The 20,280-nt window shown below is 36.4% G+C and overlaps 1 protein-coding gene across 6 annotated transcripts in view; it reads left to right on the forward strand.

The window, feature by feature from the left end:
- HERC2 (HECT and RLD domain containing E3 ubiquitin protein ligase 2) overlaps window positions 1–20,280 on the forward strand; it is a 115,336-nt gene that overhangs the window by 73,432 nt on the left and 21,624 nt on the right. For 4 of the 6 annotated variants that reach the window (XM_064438268.1, XM_064438286.1, XM_064438294.1 and 1 more), the window contains exons 58-80: window positions 930–1,011; window positions 1,113–1,256; window positions 1,868–1,958; window positions 3,401–3,578; window positions 4,052–4,133; window positions 4,220–4,391; window positions 6,332–6,476; window positions 7,253–7,478; window positions 8,362–8,533; window positions 9,092–9,278; window positions 10,054–10,194; window positions 10,551–10,742; window positions 12,422–12,575; window positions 13,294–13,401; window positions 14,553–14,684; window positions 15,318–15,476; window positions 15,568–15,686; window positions 16,071–16,196; window positions 17,079–17,234; window positions 17,375–17,490; window positions 17,612–17,810; window positions 18,990–19,204; window positions 19,976–20,153. In XM_064438268.1, the coding sequence (XP_064294338.1) occupies window positions 930–1,011; window positions 1,113–1,256; window positions 1,868–1,958; window positions 3,401–3,578; window positions 4,052–4,133; window positions 4,220–4,391; window positions 6,332–6,476; window positions 7,253–7,478; window positions 8,362–8,533; window positions 9,092–9,278; window positions 10,054–10,194; window positions 10,551–10,742; window positions 12,422–12,575; window positions 13,294–13,401; window positions 14,553–14,684; window positions 15,318–15,476; window positions 15,568–15,686; window positions 16,071–16,196; window positions 17,079–17,234; window positions 17,375–17,490; window positions 17,612–17,810; window positions 18,990–19,204; window positions 19,976–20,153 (3,474 nt within the window). Of the gene's footprint in view, window positions 1–929; window positions 1,012–1,112; window positions 1,257–1,867; window positions 1,959–3,400; window positions 3,579–4,051; window positions 4,134–4,219; window positions 4,392–6,331; window positions 6,477–7,252; window positions 7,479–8,361; window positions 8,534–9,091; window positions 9,279–10,053; window positions 10,195–10,550; window positions 10,743–12,421; window positions 12,576–13,293; window positions 13,402–14,552; window positions 14,685–15,317; window positions 15,477–15,567; window positions 15,687–16,070; window positions 16,197–17,078; window positions 17,235–17,374; window positions 17,491–17,611; window positions 17,836–18,989; window positions 19,205–19,975; window positions 20,154–20,280 lie in introns of those variants that run through there. The other 2 variants (XM_064438302.1, XM_064438309.1) reach the window with 2 other exon arrangements.

Here is a 20,280-nt window from a genome sequence, read left to right on the forward strand (position 1 = left end):
GAGTGGGCCAGCAAGAACCTTATGAAGTTCAACAAGGAGAAGTGTAAGGTCATGCACCTGGGAAAACATAATCCGGGAGGGCAGCACAGACTGGGATCCACCTGGCTGGAGAGCAGCTCTGTGGAAAGGGACCTGGGGGTCCTGGTGGGCAGGAAGCTCAACATGAGCGAGCAGTGTGCTGCTGCGGCCAAAGAGGCCAATAAGATGCCGGTTGCATCAAAAAGGGCATCACCAGCAGAGATAAAGAAGTCATCATCCCACTCTACTCAGCGCTTGTCAGGCCACACCTGGAGTACTGTGTGCAGTTCTGGTCCCTGCTATACAAAAGGGATGTGGACAGGCTGGAAGGGGTCCAGAGAAGGGCCACCAAGATGATCAAAGGACGGGGAAGCCTGCCATGACTTTGCAGCAATGAAGAAAATAGGTTACCTAGTCTCTTTTGTCTCCTCACTCCCCCTCTTGAGCTGGTCTCTAATCCAGACTGCTAAAGCATTTGCTACTGAAAAACTCAGTTATGGTTTTGTGTTCCCATATGCTGATTTGAAGTGTGTTGGTTAACACTTTTAACGAGGTTTATTTTGCTGTTGTGGCTTTCTTCAAAACTGAGTTTCATTTTCTCAAGAAAACTTTACTAAGAGGAAAATCCTTGTTTATACCACATTTCATTTTTTTCTCAGGTTTTGTATTTATCATGGTCAGCTTTTCAGTTTATATTAAATGCTTTTTCTTGTTTTCTGTCTTTTGCCTGGTCTATATTAACTGGTACATGTGAAGTGTCCGAATGATATGGGGAGTTTAATATATTTTAAAAAAGCAAAACAAAAGAAATCTGTTAGATTAACTGGTTTATCACTTCAGAATAGCTCTTCTTTTTAAAGTATAGAAATTTAAAGTGTATTGTAATGATCTTTATTTCCTGTCTGTTCCAGATAAAGGTCCCTTCCTTTTCTGAAACCCTCTCTGCCTTGAATGTTGTACAAGTAGCTGGAGGATCCAAAAGCCTTTTTGCAGGTAATATTAGGTTTAAAATAAATGTGCTTATTTAAGGGCAGAAACACATTTCCAGTGGTGAAAATTAATGGTGTTTCAAACATTTTTTTTCTTCATTTTAGTGACCGTAGAAGGTAAAGTGTATGCCTGTGGAGAAGCCACAAATGGAAGGCTGGGTTTAGGAATATCTAGTGGAACTGTGCCTATTCCCCGCCAGATTACAGCTCTCAGTAACTATGTCGTAAAGAAGGTGGCTGTTCACTCAGGTACTGACTATTGCTATTCTTATATACATAAACAAACATATTAAGTCTGAAAATAATTGCTTTGCACTTCTCTTGGGTGGTGTGGTGCCCCAGCATATCTGATATTTTTAAAATTTTTAAAAATAAATACAGATTATTCTCTGATGTGTAAAATGTCAGGTTAAATCTCACGGTTCTGTTATTAAAATCTATGAATTTAGACCATACACAGTTTCTTACTTGCTGGAAGTTCACTTTGGTAACTTCTGAATAGTTTTTCAGTCTGATCCAAAGAAAGTGTTTTCATTTTTTAATATTGCTAAGTGGTGGGTTTGGTTTTGTTTTTTCTTGTAGCACTGAAAATAGCAAATTGAGTTATTTCTTTTTTTTAATGTGCCAGGAAACCTACTCTTGCAAAAGTTCGTGTCTTAAACAAGATAACTTTATGTTACGTTACGTTATGTGACTTTCAATCACATAGAAACTCTGAAGAAAATAAGTAATGTGTATTGGGTTGAAGGGCTCATACAGTTGCATTGTAGAATTACAGCAGGGTCAAACTTCTGAAATTTTTGCTAGACCTGCTGCCTGCTTGAAAGCTTGAAAATGTAAATTTACGTTTGCACTTTTAGGTGGCCGGCATGCTATGGCATTAACTGTTGATGGAAAGATATTTTCATGGGGTGAAGGAGATGATGGAAAACTTGGTCACTTCAGTCGAATGTAAGGATACCAAATTTGTGTGTATTTCAGTAAGAGAACATTTGTGTTGCATGTTATAACACAGCTGATCACTGCTATTGGCAATGACAGGATTTTTTATGCCATGCGGTTAAAAAATTGTGTTGTGAAAAGGTTTTTTTTTTCAGCAGTGTATGTCAGTTTATGGTCCAGCATTTGTAGCAGTCTTCAGTCATTTAAAAAGTAGGCATTCAATTAATTGGAAACAGTGGATAAAGTCTTTAGTGTTTTTGAATGTCACTGGTGAAATGGCACACTTTTGGACATAGAGTTTTTGGTTACTTCTATAAGGTAAGATTTACAGAGGTGCCTTAAGGTGTAAAACCATCGCAATTTTACATTCCTGAGCTGTAACAGTTTGTAATATAAACCTGGCGGTGTATTTTGTCGCCCTTTTCTTTAGACTTCTGTTCACAGACTTGTTACCTAGAAATAAATTTCTTACTTTTCAGTAATACAAAGTTTAATCCTCCACAGGACAGCTTTGAGGAAAATTTGAATTGTCTCAGGTATTTTCTTTGTATGCTCCACAGAACAATGTTTTGAAAGAAAAACCTGGTAAACGTAGCCCATGGAGTAATCTTTGTTTGTCATTCTGATATATTTTGGAGACCTCAGAATACATAAAAGATCACAGAAACCTGAGATAGTTAGTGTATGACAACAAATAAGTGTTCATAGGGGTATGTGTGTCAGATCAGTGAAAAGGGAATACCAGATTAGAGTGGTATTGTTTATTGTTTCATTGCCTCATGTTTTCTGTAACTGTATCGGAAGTGAGACTTGGAACTCTTGGACATTTCATGGGAGCAAATTTTCCAGAGGCCATACATAAGTTTATAAAACATTCATGGTGGCTCTGATATACAGTCAATATTAGCAACCCTTGAGTTGAAACTCTTCCCTGAATTTAGAGACTATTCTAACCATATGAATAGTAAAAGTTCCCACTGCTCTCATAGAAGCCTAACAGTAAATTCCATTTCAAATTTCTCTCTCATAAGAGCAAAGTTGGGTTGGGAGTGTCATCTTTTATCTTACCATTTGGCTCTGTGTCCCTGTGGACAAATAATTACTTCTAACAAGTTGCTCAACTTTGGGCAGTGACAGGATATCAGCTTTCATTCTACATTATATGCTTGTTAATTGATCCCTCACTTCGGTATTTTGGCTTTGTCACCTAAGTTTTGCAGTGTATACATAAAATATTTCTTTAAATAAACTTTGAGGTACATTAGTAGCACCATAAATCTGAAGTTTATAGTATTTTAAAGAGTACATGTTGGAATCATAACATTGCATCCTATTTTATCTTTAGGTTACTGTTAATTATTACACAATTTTTTTTTTTATTATGAAGGTTGGAGTATATTGTGTGACTCTTTCATAATTAATGCAATTAATTCTTTACTCATTTTCTCTAGGAATTGTGATAAACCCAGATTGATAGAAGCATTGAAAACCAAACGCATCCGTGATATTGCTTGTGGCAGTTCCCACAGTGCTGCCATTACCTCTAGTGGTGAACTGTATACATGGGGTCTTGGAGAATATGGAAGGCTGGGACATGGAGATAATACCACACAGCTGAAGCCTAAGATGGTAAAATAACTGTTTCTTGTCTCTGATGAAATGTGAATGTGTGTGTTTAATGAATGCTAAAGCTGAAGTAAAGCCAAAACCCATAAAATCAGTATGAAGACATAATTTTGGAGTGATCTAAATTAGTATTTTGTACATATACCTCTAACAAAAGGCAGGCTATTTCAGAAAGACCAAAAAGATCCCATCTCTTTTTTTTTTTTTTTTTTTTTTTTCTTGGGAGTGATGCTGAATGGCTACTGCTGTTTTGAACATTCATGTCCTGCATCTACTTTGATGCATAGCTGGAAGCTACTACTGTCATTGAGCAATGTTGGATCCTGAGTCAGCAAGGCTTGGTAGTAGTCCTTGGATAAATGGCATGCTCAGGCTGGACACAATGAACAAGATTGTTCATAAGAGCTTGAAAATGTCTGTAAGGTTTTAACACATAATTTCTTTGAAACATCTTGCTTACTTTTTCTATTATGTAGGTTAAAGTGCTCCTGGGCCATAGAGTCATTCAGGTTGCTTGTGGAAGCAGAGATGCTCAGACACTTGCTTTGACAGATGAAGGTAGGAATATCTTGTTCCAGAAACTTTCTAGCATGTGGGAATACTGTGATCATTGTTTGACCTGCAGTTTGTCTGGTGTTTGTTAGGTTTGGTGTTTTCTTGGGGTGATGGTGATTTTGGAAAACTGGGCCGAGGAGGAAGTGAAGGATGCAACATTCCTCAGAACATTGAAAGACTGAACAGCCAAGGCGTTTGTCAAATTGAGTGTGGTGCACAGTTCTCATTGGCACTGACCAAGTCAGGAGTGGTATGGACATGGTATGTTACATTTGCCAGAAACTACTAACAAGACAGTTGCCAAGTATGTGTTGTATTTATTGCTGTTTGACCATCTTAACTCCATCTGTGCCTTATCTGTGTGCTTTGTCTTTTAAATTTGTCTCTCTTAGAGACAAGGTGTGATCTGTTCAGTTACTCTAACACTGTCTTGTAGGACGTTCAGTTACGTTTTGTACTCTGTTAGGATGCTTACTGAACTAGTAAGACCTAGGACGGGGAAGATCTTTCCCTCTCTTGGGAGCAATGGAGTGTGTAAAGGAATGTTAATTCAAGACTTTGAAGTGGGACAAAGAGAACCTAAGAACCTTAGTTCAGAGTATGTAGCCTACAGCTAAAGCAGAGACAGAGAGAGTAAGGGTGTAGTAGAGTAAGGAAGTAAGCTAAAGTTCAGAGGAGATGGGAAGAACTTACTTGGAAACACAGCACCTCTGCAGAGCTCACTGCTGGTCAGAAGTCCACAGTTGTCAGTAACGAAGCCTCAAAGCAAGAACTGGTATGAGATGATCACTGAGGGTCATTCCTTTTTATTTTTTGTGTTCATCTGCTCACTTCTGCTTCGTTTTGAACATAAAACTGGCTTTTTGAGTTTATAAACCTTTCTGTAAAATTTGAGAGCTTACTGTATGGCAGATCAACTTCAGAGCTCTAACAAGATCAAGGTCTTACCATCGTTGTGTAATAAAACTATGACCTGTTTGATGTATATCAAAGCTAAAAAGACTTAAAATGGTCATTTTTGTTTTATTACTTGTCAGCAATTCATGAATGATATGAAGAGAAATCAACAAAACTTCTGTTTTTATAAGTTACCTCTATTTTTAAAAGGTAGAAGAGCTTTTAGCAGAGATTATGTTTCTCAGAGCAGCCACTGGAAACTACTTGTCCCACTTCCTCCCCTCTTTTAAATTATTTGTAGTGACGAAAGGAGTAAGAGGGAAGGGAATTTGTCAGTCTTTAAGAACTCTTTGCAAAATTCTTGTCCGTTCCTTCCTTCAGCCAGTTTGTCTTAACACTGTTACGTCTAGTCATAAAACGTACAGCTATTCCATGGCATTGCAGGACTACAAGGAGATTTTTTGGATCCGCTTCAGCTGTGCGTGTCTGCATTTTAGGATGGCTGAGTTGCTTATAAACTTTCATTCTTATCTTCTTGAATTTGTACTGATTTGAGGGAAAAATCACAACTTCTGTTTTATAACTTTAGGTAGACAATAGTACTATGTATCACATTCGCCTTCAGCTTAACATAACCTTTCCTGAGAAAAATTGGTGTTGGTGGTGATGAGCAGCAGAACTGAGCCTATGGTTACTAAAAACACAGTGGAAGAAATCTCAGTTTTGGTTTTTTTTATTCTTTATTGACATTCTTAGAGGCATTTTAAGGTGTTTACATTATTATTGCATATTGTTATTTTTAGTACAGTTTGTATATAACAGTTTAGAATAATTTAAATTATGGAGGCTTGAGGCTTGCAGCAGAGTAAAAAAACTGAGTTCTGAAAACATGTTAGTTCCTGTATGTTTTTTCATGCGAGTATACTTGTCAAAGGGTCTATTATTGTTAGGCTTATCCTCAATAATATGAATCTGTCCAAGTCTATTGAAACACATTAGTTTTGGAGGTTTTAATAATTTCAATGTTTCTGCAACAGAGGAAATTCAACGGAATCAGTTGTACTACATTAAAAAAAAGTTATAAATGATACCTGTTCTATACTGAGGTGAAAAGTTATAGAGTCACAGAACTGCAGTTATCCTCAGTTTTAGGCCTTTGTAATTTAGATTTGAAGTATTTGCTAGTTGGTGCTTGTGTTTAATCCCAGTGTTAAATGAAGTATTTTGGTTCAGGAAGCGGCATTGACAGAGGAATGTGTAAACAATATAACTGTCTTGAATTTTACATTTACTATCTGTTGCAGGGGTAAGGGCGACTACTTCAGGCTAGGCCATGGCACAGATGTACATGTACGAAAGCCACAAGTTGTGGAAGGACTGAGGGGTAAAAAGATTGTGCACGTGGCTGTAGGCGCACTCCATTGTCTAGCTGTTACTGACACTGGGCAGGTATGCTGTGCATCATACTCCCTTCCCTTTTTTCCTTCATCCAGAAAGGAGTAAACTAAACTGTCGAGGAAGAAGAGTGTAATAGCAACGAAGCTGCTTAAATGGAATAAAAATTCCTAACTATATTGATTTGCTTTTTAAAGTCTTGAATAAATATAATCATGATTGTAATTTAAAATGTATTTGCTTTCTTATTATTATTATTGGACTTTAAATGTTGTTGTCATAGTAGCTTTTGTAATATTTTCCTAGTTTATATATTACCTGCATGATCAGTTTCCTGTTTCTCACTCTTGAAATGCAGAAGCAGTCATAGTATTCTGGACAGATTTTTCTGCTGTGATCCAGCATCATCATTATAGTATTGATTCAGACCCCCAGTGTAATAACTACGCAATTAATTCTTCTAACTTACTGTTCCTGTGGACATTGAATAATTTATGAATCAACTGATGTTTTATGAATTGACAATAACTTGTGAATCTGATAAAGTGCTGCTTTGATTTTTTTTTTCTTTTTTTCTTTTAATGTACTATAATGCCCGCATTATTTAATGGGGTGAAAAAAGAAGTCATGGCAGTACGTTCTCTGAAGTGTCTTAGATTAATAGTACAAATCACTAACATTCCTCTGTAGGAATTAAAAAAAAAACAAACAAAAAAACCCAAAAAACCCAACCCACCAAAAAAAAGAACAAACCCAAACCAAAAAACCCCAAAACAGTTAAATGAGGCAACCAGTGAAGCAAAGTAATCTGTGGAAATGTTCACCGGCAGGTTTATGCTTGGGGTGACAATGACCATGGGCAACAAGGCAATGGAACTACTACAGTCAATAGAAAGCCCACACTTGTCCAAGGCTTGGAAGGCCAGAAAATCACCCGGGTTGCTTGTGGGTCTTCTCACAGTGTAGCATGGACAACAGTGGATGTAGCTACGCCATCTGTTCATGAACCAGTACTTTTCCAGACAGCGAGGGACCCTTTAGGTGCTTCTTATCTTGGTTGGTATTTATTGCCTTTTTTTTTTTTAAAATGCTGGTGTAGAATTAGTTGTATGTGTTGTTTAATAGGTGATAGAAGAGTGCAAAAAGAAAACTGTCTTTTAAAAAAACACCACAAAAGAACAACAAAAACATACCTCTAAAAAAGCCCCAACAAAACCTCTTCCCGAAAGTGGAAGTTGTAAAGGACTTGTTCAGAAGTAGTGTTAGTTTGAACTTTTGTTGTTCTTCAGGAAATGAAAATGCAACATGCTTTATCAAATCTCCAAAGACTTTGTCTTTAATATGAGGTAGAGCTTTATGTAGGTAATAGATAGATGCTACTGTAACTTTGGTTGTCTTACACATTATCTCTTGCTGTAGTTCTTGATGCTACTTTTACCTTTTGTTTCTAAGATAGGTGACTTAAGAATTAGGGAGGCAAAACAGCAACGTTTTGTGTTCAATATAAAAGCACCAAACATTTTGCTAATTAACCTTCTTCATGAGCAAAGCAATGTATTTAAAAAAGAGCAAGAACTACATATATATAATATTTGGTTAGTATTTTTAAGAGTACCTAATAAATATTCTTGCTATTTCTGTGTAAGTAAATTTCTGTGTAAGTAAAACTTGGTTTAGATGCTGATCACCAAAATATTTGTAGTAACTTAATCTTCATGATTAAGTAACAAGATGGAACACTATTTTATGAAAGCACTTGCTGCAAAGCTTCAGTATTGACTTTAATATTGTACCTGTAGGCACTGCAGTTTAAGAATCTACTGTAGAGTTAGTTTTATAGTCATCTTCCTGACTTAATGACACATTAGATAAATCAGTTCTGGTTATGTAGTATACCATTACAAAATGCTTTCCTCCTCTGTTCTTCCCCTCATTCCAGGTGTTCCTTCAGATGCAGATTCTTCTGCTGCCAGTAACAAAATCATCGGGGCAAACAGTTCCAAGCCGAATCGCCCTTCCCTTGCTAAGATTCTCCTATCACTTGATGGGAATGTTGCCAAACAGCAGGCGTTATCTCATATACTGGTGGCATTACAAATCATGTATGCCAGGTAGGCATGCAAACATGCATCTTCTCCTCTTTTGCAGAGGAGAAGATGACATAACTTATACCTGAGTCTAGACACCTAACAGGTAGTAAATTGTTTGGACTCGTCAGGATAGGCCTAAGCTTCATTTAAATATTGTTTTGATGTTAGCTTTATGCTGTTATGTTTTCTTTACAGAAGCTCCCAGTGCCTGGGGAAAAACTGTTTATTTAGGAATGCTCAAGTAAATAATGTAAAAGGAGTGTAAGTAAATCATGATAGATGATGTGGAGGAAGCAGTGGGGGCAGTATGGAAAGAACAATTAAGCTTTACAGTGCCCTTGTTGTTGGTAGAGAGCAGAGTATTTGTCCTAAAATTTGTGAAGAGGAACTCATGTGAAATAGCTGCCTTAAAATGCAGCATTTAAGCATCATTCTCCTTGGGGCCTGGAAGTAAACTACTCTAAATCCCAGAGCTTGGAAACCTTTCCTTATTTTATTAAGACAAGCTAATACCATTTTTGCTAAGTTCAACAAGGGAGTATAATTAGAATTACATTAATCTGTCCTAAATGATTTCAGGGATGCAGTTGTTGGAGCACTGATGCCTGCAAGTATGATTGCACCCGTAGAATGTCCCTCTTCGTCGCCAGCCCCCCCATCAGATGCTACTTCCACAGGAAGCCCTGCAAATGGAGATGAATGTGTGCTTGTTGGAGATATAGAAGAGAGGTTGAGCCCAAACCCATGGCAGGACAGGAGAGGAGAGGTAAAGTGTGAAATGAATTTCTCCAACAGTGTTTAACAGTAAAGCAGAAAGATATTGTCCTATTTAGCTTGATTATAGCAGAGATTAAACAGTTCTTTCATGTTCTAATTTCAGGAGCAGGTCCTCTGTGTATGTCAGATTTGGAAAAACTAGAATTTTAGTGTGAAATCAGTTTTGAACTTTCAGAATGCACTGAGTAATTTAAATGCAATTGTGATGATTTCTAGTAGGATTTTAGAGTTAACATGAAAGTATTAACCATTTGACCAGGTATTAAATTCATTTCACAGAGTAATATTAAAAAAAAATAATAAAGACTAAGGGAAAATATTACAATTATTTAATGAAACATAATTATAAACTAATGTTGACTAATGTAGATAGGAGGGTCTGAATGGACTTCTACTCTGTTGATTCCCAACTGCTAACAGAAGGAGAAAAAAGAAAAGGCTTGCTACTGAAGAGATCTTTAACAAACTACTAATTTGACATGTGATGTTAGGTTTGTCTTCTACGTTGTAGATGGTTCTGCAGGCACTGATGTTTTATTGTATGTTTTTGTGGCAGCTGGCATTGAGGGGATGTTGGTTGGTTTGCTGTGCTAGGAGCGTAAAATAGAAGGTAAAAAATACAGGGAGCAAATCTGCTTGGTTTGAATTTATGGCTGTTTTTAAATTGCTGCTGTCTTTGAATGCAAGTCCTTTTAATAAATGACTCTTGAAGGTTTTACAGTATCTTGTTGCAGCTTTTGTTAGTTATTATTTGTTTTGGCTAGGTTGTTTCTTCAGAAGATGCTGTGACACCGTCTGCTGTAACTCCATCAGCTGCTGCTGCCTCTTCCCGTCCTTTCATTCCAGTCACAGATGATCCTGGGGCTGCCAGTATCATTGCAGAAACCATGACAAAAACTAAAGAAGTAATGTTAATACCTTCCTTAAAACTCAAGTCCTTACCATGCTTTTATCAAGCAGTTTTGCTTTTTTTGTGTGCTTTAAAGTTATTTTATAAATGACTGCTTTTTTTTTCCTTTAATCTGTCCAAAGAGGGATATTTTTTTTTTGTCTGAAGTTAAAGGAGGTTAGTTTTAGGAAAGCTTTTTCACTTGAGAAGTGGGTTTAACAGTAGGTTAATTCTGGGGCCATATAATCTCAGATCTACGAATTGTGTTTGAAACTACTTTTAAACTTCTTCAGACTAGTTAACTTGTTTGGATTCAGTGAAATACTTCTTTCATCTTCACTGTCTAAATATTTCTGCAATTTTGTTTTGTAGGATGTAGAAAGTCAAAGTAAAGTATCTGGCCCAGAACCACAGTACTTGGATGAGTTTACTAGTCTCTTAGTACCAGATGACACGCGAGTCATGGTTGACCTGCTAAAGCTTGCTGTGTCCAACCGAGCAGGTGAAAAGGGAAGAGATGTTCTTTCAGCTGTGCTGTCTGGTATGGGCACAGCTTACCCACAGGTCAGGTTCTGCTTCTGTTGCATTTTAACTACGTCCTTCTTATTAGTAGTTTACTAGAATCTTTTCTTGTATTTGAAGTGTAGTGCAACATACTGAGAAATTTAATAAACATGAAACTTTGAATTGAGCTTAAATGCATGCGAACCTTAATGATTATAATGGAAATATTGCATGAATATATGCATGTGCTAGAAATGTCAGTAATAGTCTATTTCCTCGATTTGTTATGCTGCAATTAGACATTAAAACAGAAGCTTAATGAACTGTATCTATGTATTGGACAAGTGACTGTGGTTATTGGAATGAAGCTGAATTAAACCAAGCTCTATTTCCTGGATCTGTGGAATGTTAGTTTAAAAACTTTCATGTTGGTTTTTTTTGCATCTGAGTTTATTTCTCAAATTGATGCAGTCACTATTGCTGTTAAGAATTACTATATTGTTAACAATATATTAAGATCTACATTTGATGCATTGAAGTTTCTAACTCTTTACAAAGTATCCATGGGTGTGGGTTTTTTGGGACAACTGAAAAACAGAATTAGTCAGTGCTGTAATACTGGATACCAGCAGCTATATTAAAAAATGTTAGAAATCAGAAATTATTTATAGAATATCTGCTTACAATAATGAACTGAAGGTTGTTTAATGTTTCTCACAGCTTTACCCTTCAAGTATTTTCTTTTCTAATGAGTAACAATGCATTTCTTCTAAGATGCTCATATGATGTAGTTAATTTATGGCTTTGCACTGCTTAAAGACTGGTTTGAAACACCAGAATTGATTTTGCAAAGCTGATTTTTGTATTCTTTTATTAAACTTGGCTTCTCTAGCCAAAAAGATGAGTAATGACTTTCCTAAGGAGTGTGCATTGAATTGCGAGAAATTTTATTTATTTATTAATGGTATAAATGTCACAACAGCTTCATTTTTAACCAATGAAATCTTCTGGTATCTCTGTCTGAGTAAACTAGGATTGTGGGAGAACCTATCCTATTCCTGTAGAGGCAGTTAAGTGACATTTATCAAACTGCTGCTGTTCTCCCCCTCCAATATTATCAATGATCAGCTATGTCTACCCATGTTCTGGGTTTGAGATGCAGTTGTCACCCTCTCATCCCAATATAGTGCTATATATGCGCTTACACATTAATTCTGTGTTTTTACTTCTTAATAGTGAGTAGCTGAACAACTTTGTGCTTGTGGGTGTTTTTTGTCATTTGTTTTTTTTGTGGTTTTTGTTGTTTGAGTTAGGTTTTTTTTAACCTTGATTCAGATTTTTTATTTGAAAGTGCTCTTTAAAAATGAAGTACTACTGGAATTTTCTCTCTAAACAGTGTTTTGCAATATTACATACTGGTTTAATATTCATATCTTTCATTAATCTCTTTGGCCTATGCTTTACATTTTAGATTTTACAGTTTGTTATTTTTGTAAGGGAAAACAAGTACTTGTGTTGTCCTTTACTTGCTGGAAACCTATGTTGTTTGGCTTTTATTTAGTTTTATGAGTTTTTCCAGCTTCAATGACACCAAAAAGAGTATTTTTGAATTAATATGATGGTTTATGAATCAGAATTCAGAAAAAATGTATTTAAATTTTGGAAGAATGGTAGTTGGCTTAGATTTCTTGGACTAATCAAACTTAGTTTTCATAAAGTGTGTATTTCGCTTTTCATAGGTTGCTGATATGTTGTTGGAGCTGTGTGTTACTGAACTAGAAGATGTAGCAACAGATTCACAAAGCGGTCGCCTCTCTTCACAGCCAGTTGTGGTAGAAAGCAGCCATCCCTATACTGATGATACATCTTCTAGTGGCACAGTTAAAATACCAGGTATAGAATTCTTAGAGTTACATTACTAAAATGCAGTTAATTTCAAGCCTGCATGCATAAAATTTTTCCTTAGCTTGCAAAAATGTGTATTGAACTTCTAAAGCCTTGTTATGTACCCTCTCGCTGTGATAAAGTATTTCTTAAAACACTTATATTCCGCTTGAACATCTCAATCCTGTGAAGAATGCATTTTTGGGTTCACTGACTGTGACTGCAGCTGTATTTCATTGCTCTTTTCTGTTCGGTTATGAAGCTGAGGAGGACTGAATCTTTTCCAGGGTCAGTAATTAAACACCTGTCGTCTAGTCTTGAGCATTAGGGAAATACTTTCTTGTTTTAACACTTATCTTTTCTTTTAGTGCTTCCTTCAGTATGTTACCTAGTACTTATCAAAAGGTACAGGCAACAGAGAGCTATTTGCCTTAACTGTAAATGGACATTTTTGTTTCAGTTCTGTTGCAACTTCAGTTTGGAATGTTCTGAATATAGTCTTTTGTCTGCTAGCCCCTACTCCTGTGAGCTTGCTATGATGTAAGCCTTTCAAAGAGAAGACATTACAGACAAACAATGTCATTAAACCAAAGGAAGTTATTTTTATTGATGATTGCTATGGCTTCCAAAGAACTGTGTTTGATTTCATGTGGATTTCTAAAATACTGCATTTGTTCGTGTTATTGATTGCTCTGTAGAAATGTGCAAACTCTTTGTTGCTGTTTAGGTGCTGAGGGACTGAGGGTAGAATTTGATCGCCAGTGTTCTACAGAGCGGCGTCATGATCCACTCACCATAATGGATGGTGTCAACAGAATTGTTTCCGTCCGATCAGGTTGAGAAGTAGTGCTTTTCAAAAAATGTCTTGTGTCATTTACTATTAAATGCTTAATGAGATGTACCACTGTTTGTGGCTGACTTACTGTGAGGGATATGCCAATAAAAAAACAAAGAGAAAAAACTATGTAAATTTATTATTCTGTTTTAAACTAAAAAGGTTTAGGCTCTAGACACGGACATGCGAGAATGATCTTGTATCTTTAAATATAGAAAATCTCTCAGGAGAGCATGTTGTTACACTCTTTGGAAGAGCAGTTAGAGAGTAAAAAAAAAGATAAAATCAGTGTTTACCACCTGTGACAACATGTGTGAATTTCTGTATAACCTAAGTATATTTTAACAAATTGGAACACCTTTGGAAAAGGATGCTTCTTTTGTTAGCTTTTTTCTTTTTCAAGTAATATAGAAATTTGAGCTTTCATACAGTCAAGACAAATGCTCTTCTGCTGTCGAACACCCAAAATAGCTAGTGTGTCTCTCTCTGTTTTCTACCCTGGCCTCTGTATGTGACACTACATGAAATCTTCACATCTTTTATCTGCTTCTCTTTGATTTAATTTTTAAGCACTATTAATTTGCAAGTAGATTTTAGAGGAATGTTTAATCTCATCAAATTTTACATTGATCCTACCCATACATTATACACAAGGGTCTTGATAGTTACTGCCTGTGCTTAACATTTCTGAGCAGTCACAATGTGGGCTCTTACTGTTGACCCATTTTCCCCCAGACTGTTACAGATGCACATGTGTTTAATTATTGAGATACTTCTGATTGGATTCCTGGTTGGAAAAAGCTGTAAAGCTTTATTTAATGTAAATATTGTTATATATTTTTGTAATATTAAAAGATAATTTAAAAATACGACAATGGATTTTAGTGAGACCTCATAACTGTCTTTTGAATGTGGTATTGAAAGTACTGAGTGTATCTGTTAGCAGTGCTATTCGAACTGTTCAAGACTTAAGTTTCGTTAGTGTAACGTCTTTACAGTTATGTTCATGTGCTTTACATAGCTTTTTTTTCTTGAATGCATTTATGTGATGTTTAAATATGTAACCATGGAGGGAAGTTGCTGTTGATGAGTGGCTTGCATCTTGGCTCCAACAGTATAGATGAATGTGTTCCTATTACCTACCCTAACAGGTCGTGAGTGGTCAGATTGGTCTAGTGAATTGCGAATTCCAGGGGATGAACTAAAGTGGAAGTTCATCAGTGATAGCTCTGTGAATGGGTGGGGATGGCGATTCACTGTTTACCCTATCATGCCAGCTGCAGGTAAGGTATCATATATGACGTTTACAGAAGGGCAAGAGTAGATTTACTTGTCAGTTTTTTACAGTTGCATTTATTGCATGATATTTATGTGCCAAAGTTCAGTAGTTCATTTACATTTGTACTAAATGAAACTGAAATTTTTCAGTTGTAGATGAAAATTGAAATGAAAAAACGTTTTCATTCATACTTACGAAACATTTTCAAGGAAGTCCTGAGAGGTGCAATTGTACATAGAGAAGAGAGAAAAATATTTTGTAATCACTTGAGTTTGCCTCTTCAACAGTGAAGAGAGGATACTTTTGAGGCACAATTCATCTGAAATTCTTGGAAATTTGGGGGGCTTGGTTTTTGGTGCGGTGTGCTGGTGTTGGTTTTTGGTGCGGTGTGCTGGTGTTGGTTTTTGGTGTTATTTTTAAAGTACATTTGTTTTGGAATTGGGTGAATTATGTCATGAAATTACCTCTTCGTTCCAATCCTTTCAAAGGGAGATGGAATGGGCCAGCTCTGCAAACTGGCACTCTAGACTACTGTGTTTGGTCAGATAACTCCTGCCTATGTTCTGTTCTTATTTCAGTCGGAGAGCAAATCTTCCTCACCTTTTTTGTTGTTGTTTTTTCTTTTTCTTTCTTGCAGGCCCTAAAGACCTTCTCTCAGATCGTTGCATTCTTTCATGCCCCTCAATGGATTTGGTTACGTGTTTGTTGGATTTTCGCTTAAATTTTGCTTCCAACAGGAGTATAGTTCCTCGCTTGGCAGCTTCTCTTGCAGCTTGTGCTCAACTGAGTGCCTTAGGTAGGTACAGTCTTAAAATTAAGTCTATTTGTTTGACGTTAAAATGATAGTTTTAAGTAATTACGTTCTGTGTGTGCTTATGCTTCTGTAGCTGCTGGCCATAGAATGTGGGCCTTGCAGAGACTACGGAAACTGCTCACAACAGAGTTTGGCCAGTCTATTAACATCAACAGGATTCTAGGGGATAATGATGGAGAAACACGAGCTTTGGTAAGAAGGCAGCAATGCTCTCCTTTTACCATTTTTCACATTAAGATGTATGTGAAGCATTAAAATGCTAGCCCTGATGTACAACATTTTTCTTGTTTATGGCAAAATAGGAAATGTGCAAATGAATAACATTCTTGCACAGGTCTGCAAGTCTGTGAAAGTACTCCATTTTACAAAAAAATTACTAATTCCAATACTGTATAGATGTGGTTTTGGAATTGCCAAAAGTGATAGAAATACTTTTGTATTCGGAAATGGATAGAAATGATACTTCACATAGCTAACTGTAGTTTGGGAAGTTATTAAAGTTTTTTCACTGTCATCTAAATAATTTACTTTTTGTAATACAGTAAGACTAACTTTCTGGTTCTGTGGTTTCTCTAGAGTTTCACAGGGAGTGCTTTAGCTGCTTTGGTTAAAGGTCTTCCAGAAGCTTTGCAGCGACAGTTTGACTATGAAGACCCCATTGTGAGAGGTGGCAAACAATTGCTCCACAGCCCTTTCTTTAAGGTAATGGGATACAATAGTAAAGAACTCATTACTATAGTTCTGAATATTTTTATTTTTTTTTTGTGAGACCGTGACAAGCTCACCTAGTCCTATGTCAGAAACTACTTCTAAAAAGAGGAACAGGTAAGTCAGAAAAACATCTTGGAAGTTCAGTAGACTACACTTTTTGATAAGTGATTTCTGAGTTGTCCTAATAGGGGTGTTGTATATTTATTTATTTAAATACTCTGAAGGTTTTGTTTACATCTAGTTGGAACAAATAATAATGTCTTAAAAGGAAGGCTATTCAGTTTTGGACCCTATACTTCAAAGTGAAAATAAACAAGCTGAGGAAGTCTGGAGAAGAGGAACACAAATAAAAGGCTGAAAGAGCCTCCTATGTAGTAAAAGTTAAACGAAGAGGACTTACCCATCTTAAGGAAAACAAATTCTTAAAAATACTTGAAAATTTATACTGGGATGAAGTAATCAATTGTTCACAGTCTTCATCAGTAACATTAATTTGAAATTGAGTTAAATTGAAAATTTATTTAATTGTAGGAAGGAGACTTAGTTTAGGAATGGAAAGTAAAAAGTTCGGCACATAGTATTTGATACAGAAAAGTTAATTAATCTAGGAGTGGTTTTTTTCACAGGGGGTTTGAAAGTTTCTGGATTGGAAGAGGAAATTTGGATACATAACCATGTGAGGTAGTGTGGGTACACTTGATGCTGCCCCATCAATGAGGGTGATGAAGGTCACTCATAATGTCCCTTGCACTTTACATGTCTTTGAGGCTGTGTTCAGGCCCTGCTGGACTATAAGCTGTTCAACAACATCAAATGTGTATTCTTTATTACACATTTTTGATACATCTCTAAAATCTTTTTCATTGTCTGTAGGTGCTTGTGGCTCTTGCTTGTGATCTGGAGTTGGACACTCTCCCTTGCTGTGCGGAGACACACAAATGGGCCTGGTTCAGGAGATACTGTATGGCATCCAGGGTGGCTGTGGCTCTTGATAAAAGGACACCATTACCTCGCCTTTTCCTTGATGAGGTACTGCAGGAACATTTTAAATGGTTCATGGAATGTATGAAAGTGTTTAATTTAAACAGATATACTGAGAATTTTATGCCAACTGTGATAGGAGTAACTGATAACTTGAATAACGTTGTTTAATCCGAACTATTTTACAGGTGGCAAAGAAAATCCGAGAATTAATGGCAGATAATGAAAATATGGATGTTCTTCATGAGTGCCATGATGTCTTTAAGAGAGAACAGGATGAGCAACTTGTCCAGTGGATGAATAGGTTATTTCTTTCAGCTGTCATTGGTTTGATCTTGTGATGCTTCATTGTTGTACAATGATAAACTGCATTTTTTTGTGACTTTTTAAAGCTCTTTTAAGACTTTGTTTTGCATTTTCTGCAGACGACCTGATGATTGGACACTTTCAGCTGGAGGCAGCGGAACTATTTATGGTTGGGGTCATAATCACAGAGGGCAACTTGGTGGGATTGAAGGGGCAAAAGTCAAAGTCCCAACTCCCTGTGAAGCTCTTGCTACCCTTAGACCAGTGCAGTTAATTGGTGGTGAACAAACTCTGTTTGCAGTGACTGCTGATGGGAAAGTAAGGATACAACAAATGGTTGTTTGTAAGACTCCCTTGAAATATTTCATTGTCAGTCAGAATGGGCTTGGCTAAATTAAAATAATATCCATATCACAGATATTATTATTATTATTTATTATTAGTTTTGGTTTATTTCATTTGTTTAAAGAAACTGAACTATACCAACCCAGCCAGTGCAGTCTAGGGATTCAGCGTACTATAGCATTAAATGTGGAAGCAAGACATGTATTTTAGTTCTCAGTAAAAAACTCTGATCAGAATTTGGAAAACAAAATTGAATACGAGTAATGTGCCCACACTGTCCCATAAAACAGGACAGACAATAAAATGTGATGGTGATAATGTGTCTCTGACAGGTGAGAGGTGCAGTTGGAGTGTGAGGTTGTTGACAGTTGGCTAAATGCCTGTGAGTTAGATATTGCAGGACCTAATTTGCAGATGCTTAAATCCTGAGTGAAAAGGAGCACCATGCAGAGGTTTAGTGTGAGGTATAGGAGTAAAAACTAAGTTCACAAATTTGAAAAAAGTCTTGATTTTGATACATATGGCACCTTTGTGTTAAGGACATGATTGAGAATTTTAGCTAGAGTTTCATGTAGCAGTTGCATTCATCAGTGAGATACTGTAATGATTCCTCAGCAGTCAGTATGATCCTTGTCCCTTAGCCTTCTGTGAATCATTAACAGCTTAATGACGTTGCTTGACATCATTTTGTTGAGAGAAATTACTTTCAGATATACAAAAAGAGAGTGAAAAGTAGTACTTAAAACTATATTTATGGGATGGAAGGGGAAGAAGCAACTGTGTTTCAGGTGTGTATATTCCACAGAAGAACGAAAAACTAGAATAGTGCTGCTTGAAAAAGACCTGCAGGTGATAGATGATTTTGCAGTGTTATCGCACGAAGCTACTGTTTCTTGATACTTTTACAAAATCAGCCTTAGGATTTAAAATTAAGTCCATTAACTCAGTGACAGATCATATTGACTTGAATGTAGCCATATTTTCACAATTTTTTTTGTGAAATATTTCAAAATAGAGGTATGTTAGAGACTGTTTTTTCAGGCTTTTCTTTAACTGTATTCTAGTATACATTCATTAAGAATTCTTTGCTACAGCTCTAGTGAATGTTCTTCAGGAGGCAAACAAAATTAAATTTTATTCTTCATTTTAAAGCTGTATGCCACTGGATATGGAGCAGGTGGTAGGCTTGGAACTGGAGGAACAGAGTCAGTTTCTACTCCAACTTTACTGGAATCCATTCAACATGTGTTTATAAAGAAAGTTGCAGTGAACTCAGGAGGAAAGCACTGTTTGGCATTGTCTTCTGAGGGAGAAGTTTATTCTTGGGGTGAAGCAGAAGATGGTAAACTTGGTCATGGAAACCGAAGGTAAGTAACACATTGAAATATTATTTTTAAAAGCTATTAATGGATACTTATTACAGTCGCTGTGTATTTGAAGTGTTATATGAGTACTGCCTATGTGTAGAAGTCAGTGTTAAGCATTAATGTGGATATGTACATTTTTAAATTGGAGAACCACAAAATATTTTTCAGTTAAACAGTTACTCTGATTTTTGTAATTAGATATTGTATTCTAACATATCTGTGGATGCTAAAGCCCAGTGGCTTTCCTTTGGGATCTGTCTTGTAGGTATGTGGAACTTCAAGGGTCTTTAGTGAGCAAAACTGCCATTCTGCTTCTGATCTTCACATACATTGTTGCCTACGTTAAAGGAGAAGTTCTACTGTGTTAGAGATAACAGTGTTCTGATCCAATGAGAAAAGAGAGTGTTGAAGTCCATGGGGGCAACAGTACATTTTATTCTAGAAATTCTAATAATGTATCTTAAATGGGACTGATTTTCCAGGGTAAATGCTTAGCTTTGACTCGATTTTAATGGAAGTGGTTTTGTAGTTTCAGCTTACCTGTAATGCTGTAGTATAATGTATAGTAAAATAATTCTAGCTTTTATAGGCCTCTCAAAATATTTCTGGATGACTAATTAAACATAAATCATTAGGATATTAAACTGGAACAAAAGCAAATAGTCCCTTATTTAAGGTGTCCTCATACTCATTTTAAAAACATCTCTCCATACATTGGTGAAAGTGAACGGACTGTTCTAAAAGTTTTGTTGACATATATTTTCATTTCAGTCCTTGTGATCGTCCTCGTGTAATTGAATCTCTGAGAGGTATAGAAGTGGTTGACATTGCTGCTGGGGGAGCGCACAGCGCGTGTATTACAGCTGCAGGAGACCTTTTTACATGGGGAAAGGGGAGATATGGACGGCTTGGGCATGGAGATAGTGAGGATCAACTAAAACCTAAATTGGTAAGACACCTTTGGAGTTCTATACAATCTTAGTCCAGTTCTTACCTTCTGATTTGTAACTTTTTTGCATTTTTGCATGTAAAGAATGAAAGGGCAAAATGGTGGCATGTATTTGTAAGAAATGAAC

The sequence above is a fragment of the Phalacrocorax carbo genome, chromosome 1 (genome assembly GCF_963921805.1).
Source record: "Phalacrocorax carbo chromosome 1, bPhaCar2.1, whole genome shotgun sequence".
NCBI classification, from domain to species: domain Eukaryota; kingdom Metazoa; phylum Chordata; class Aves; order Suliformes; family Phalacrocoracidae; genus Phalacrocorax; species Phalacrocorax carbo.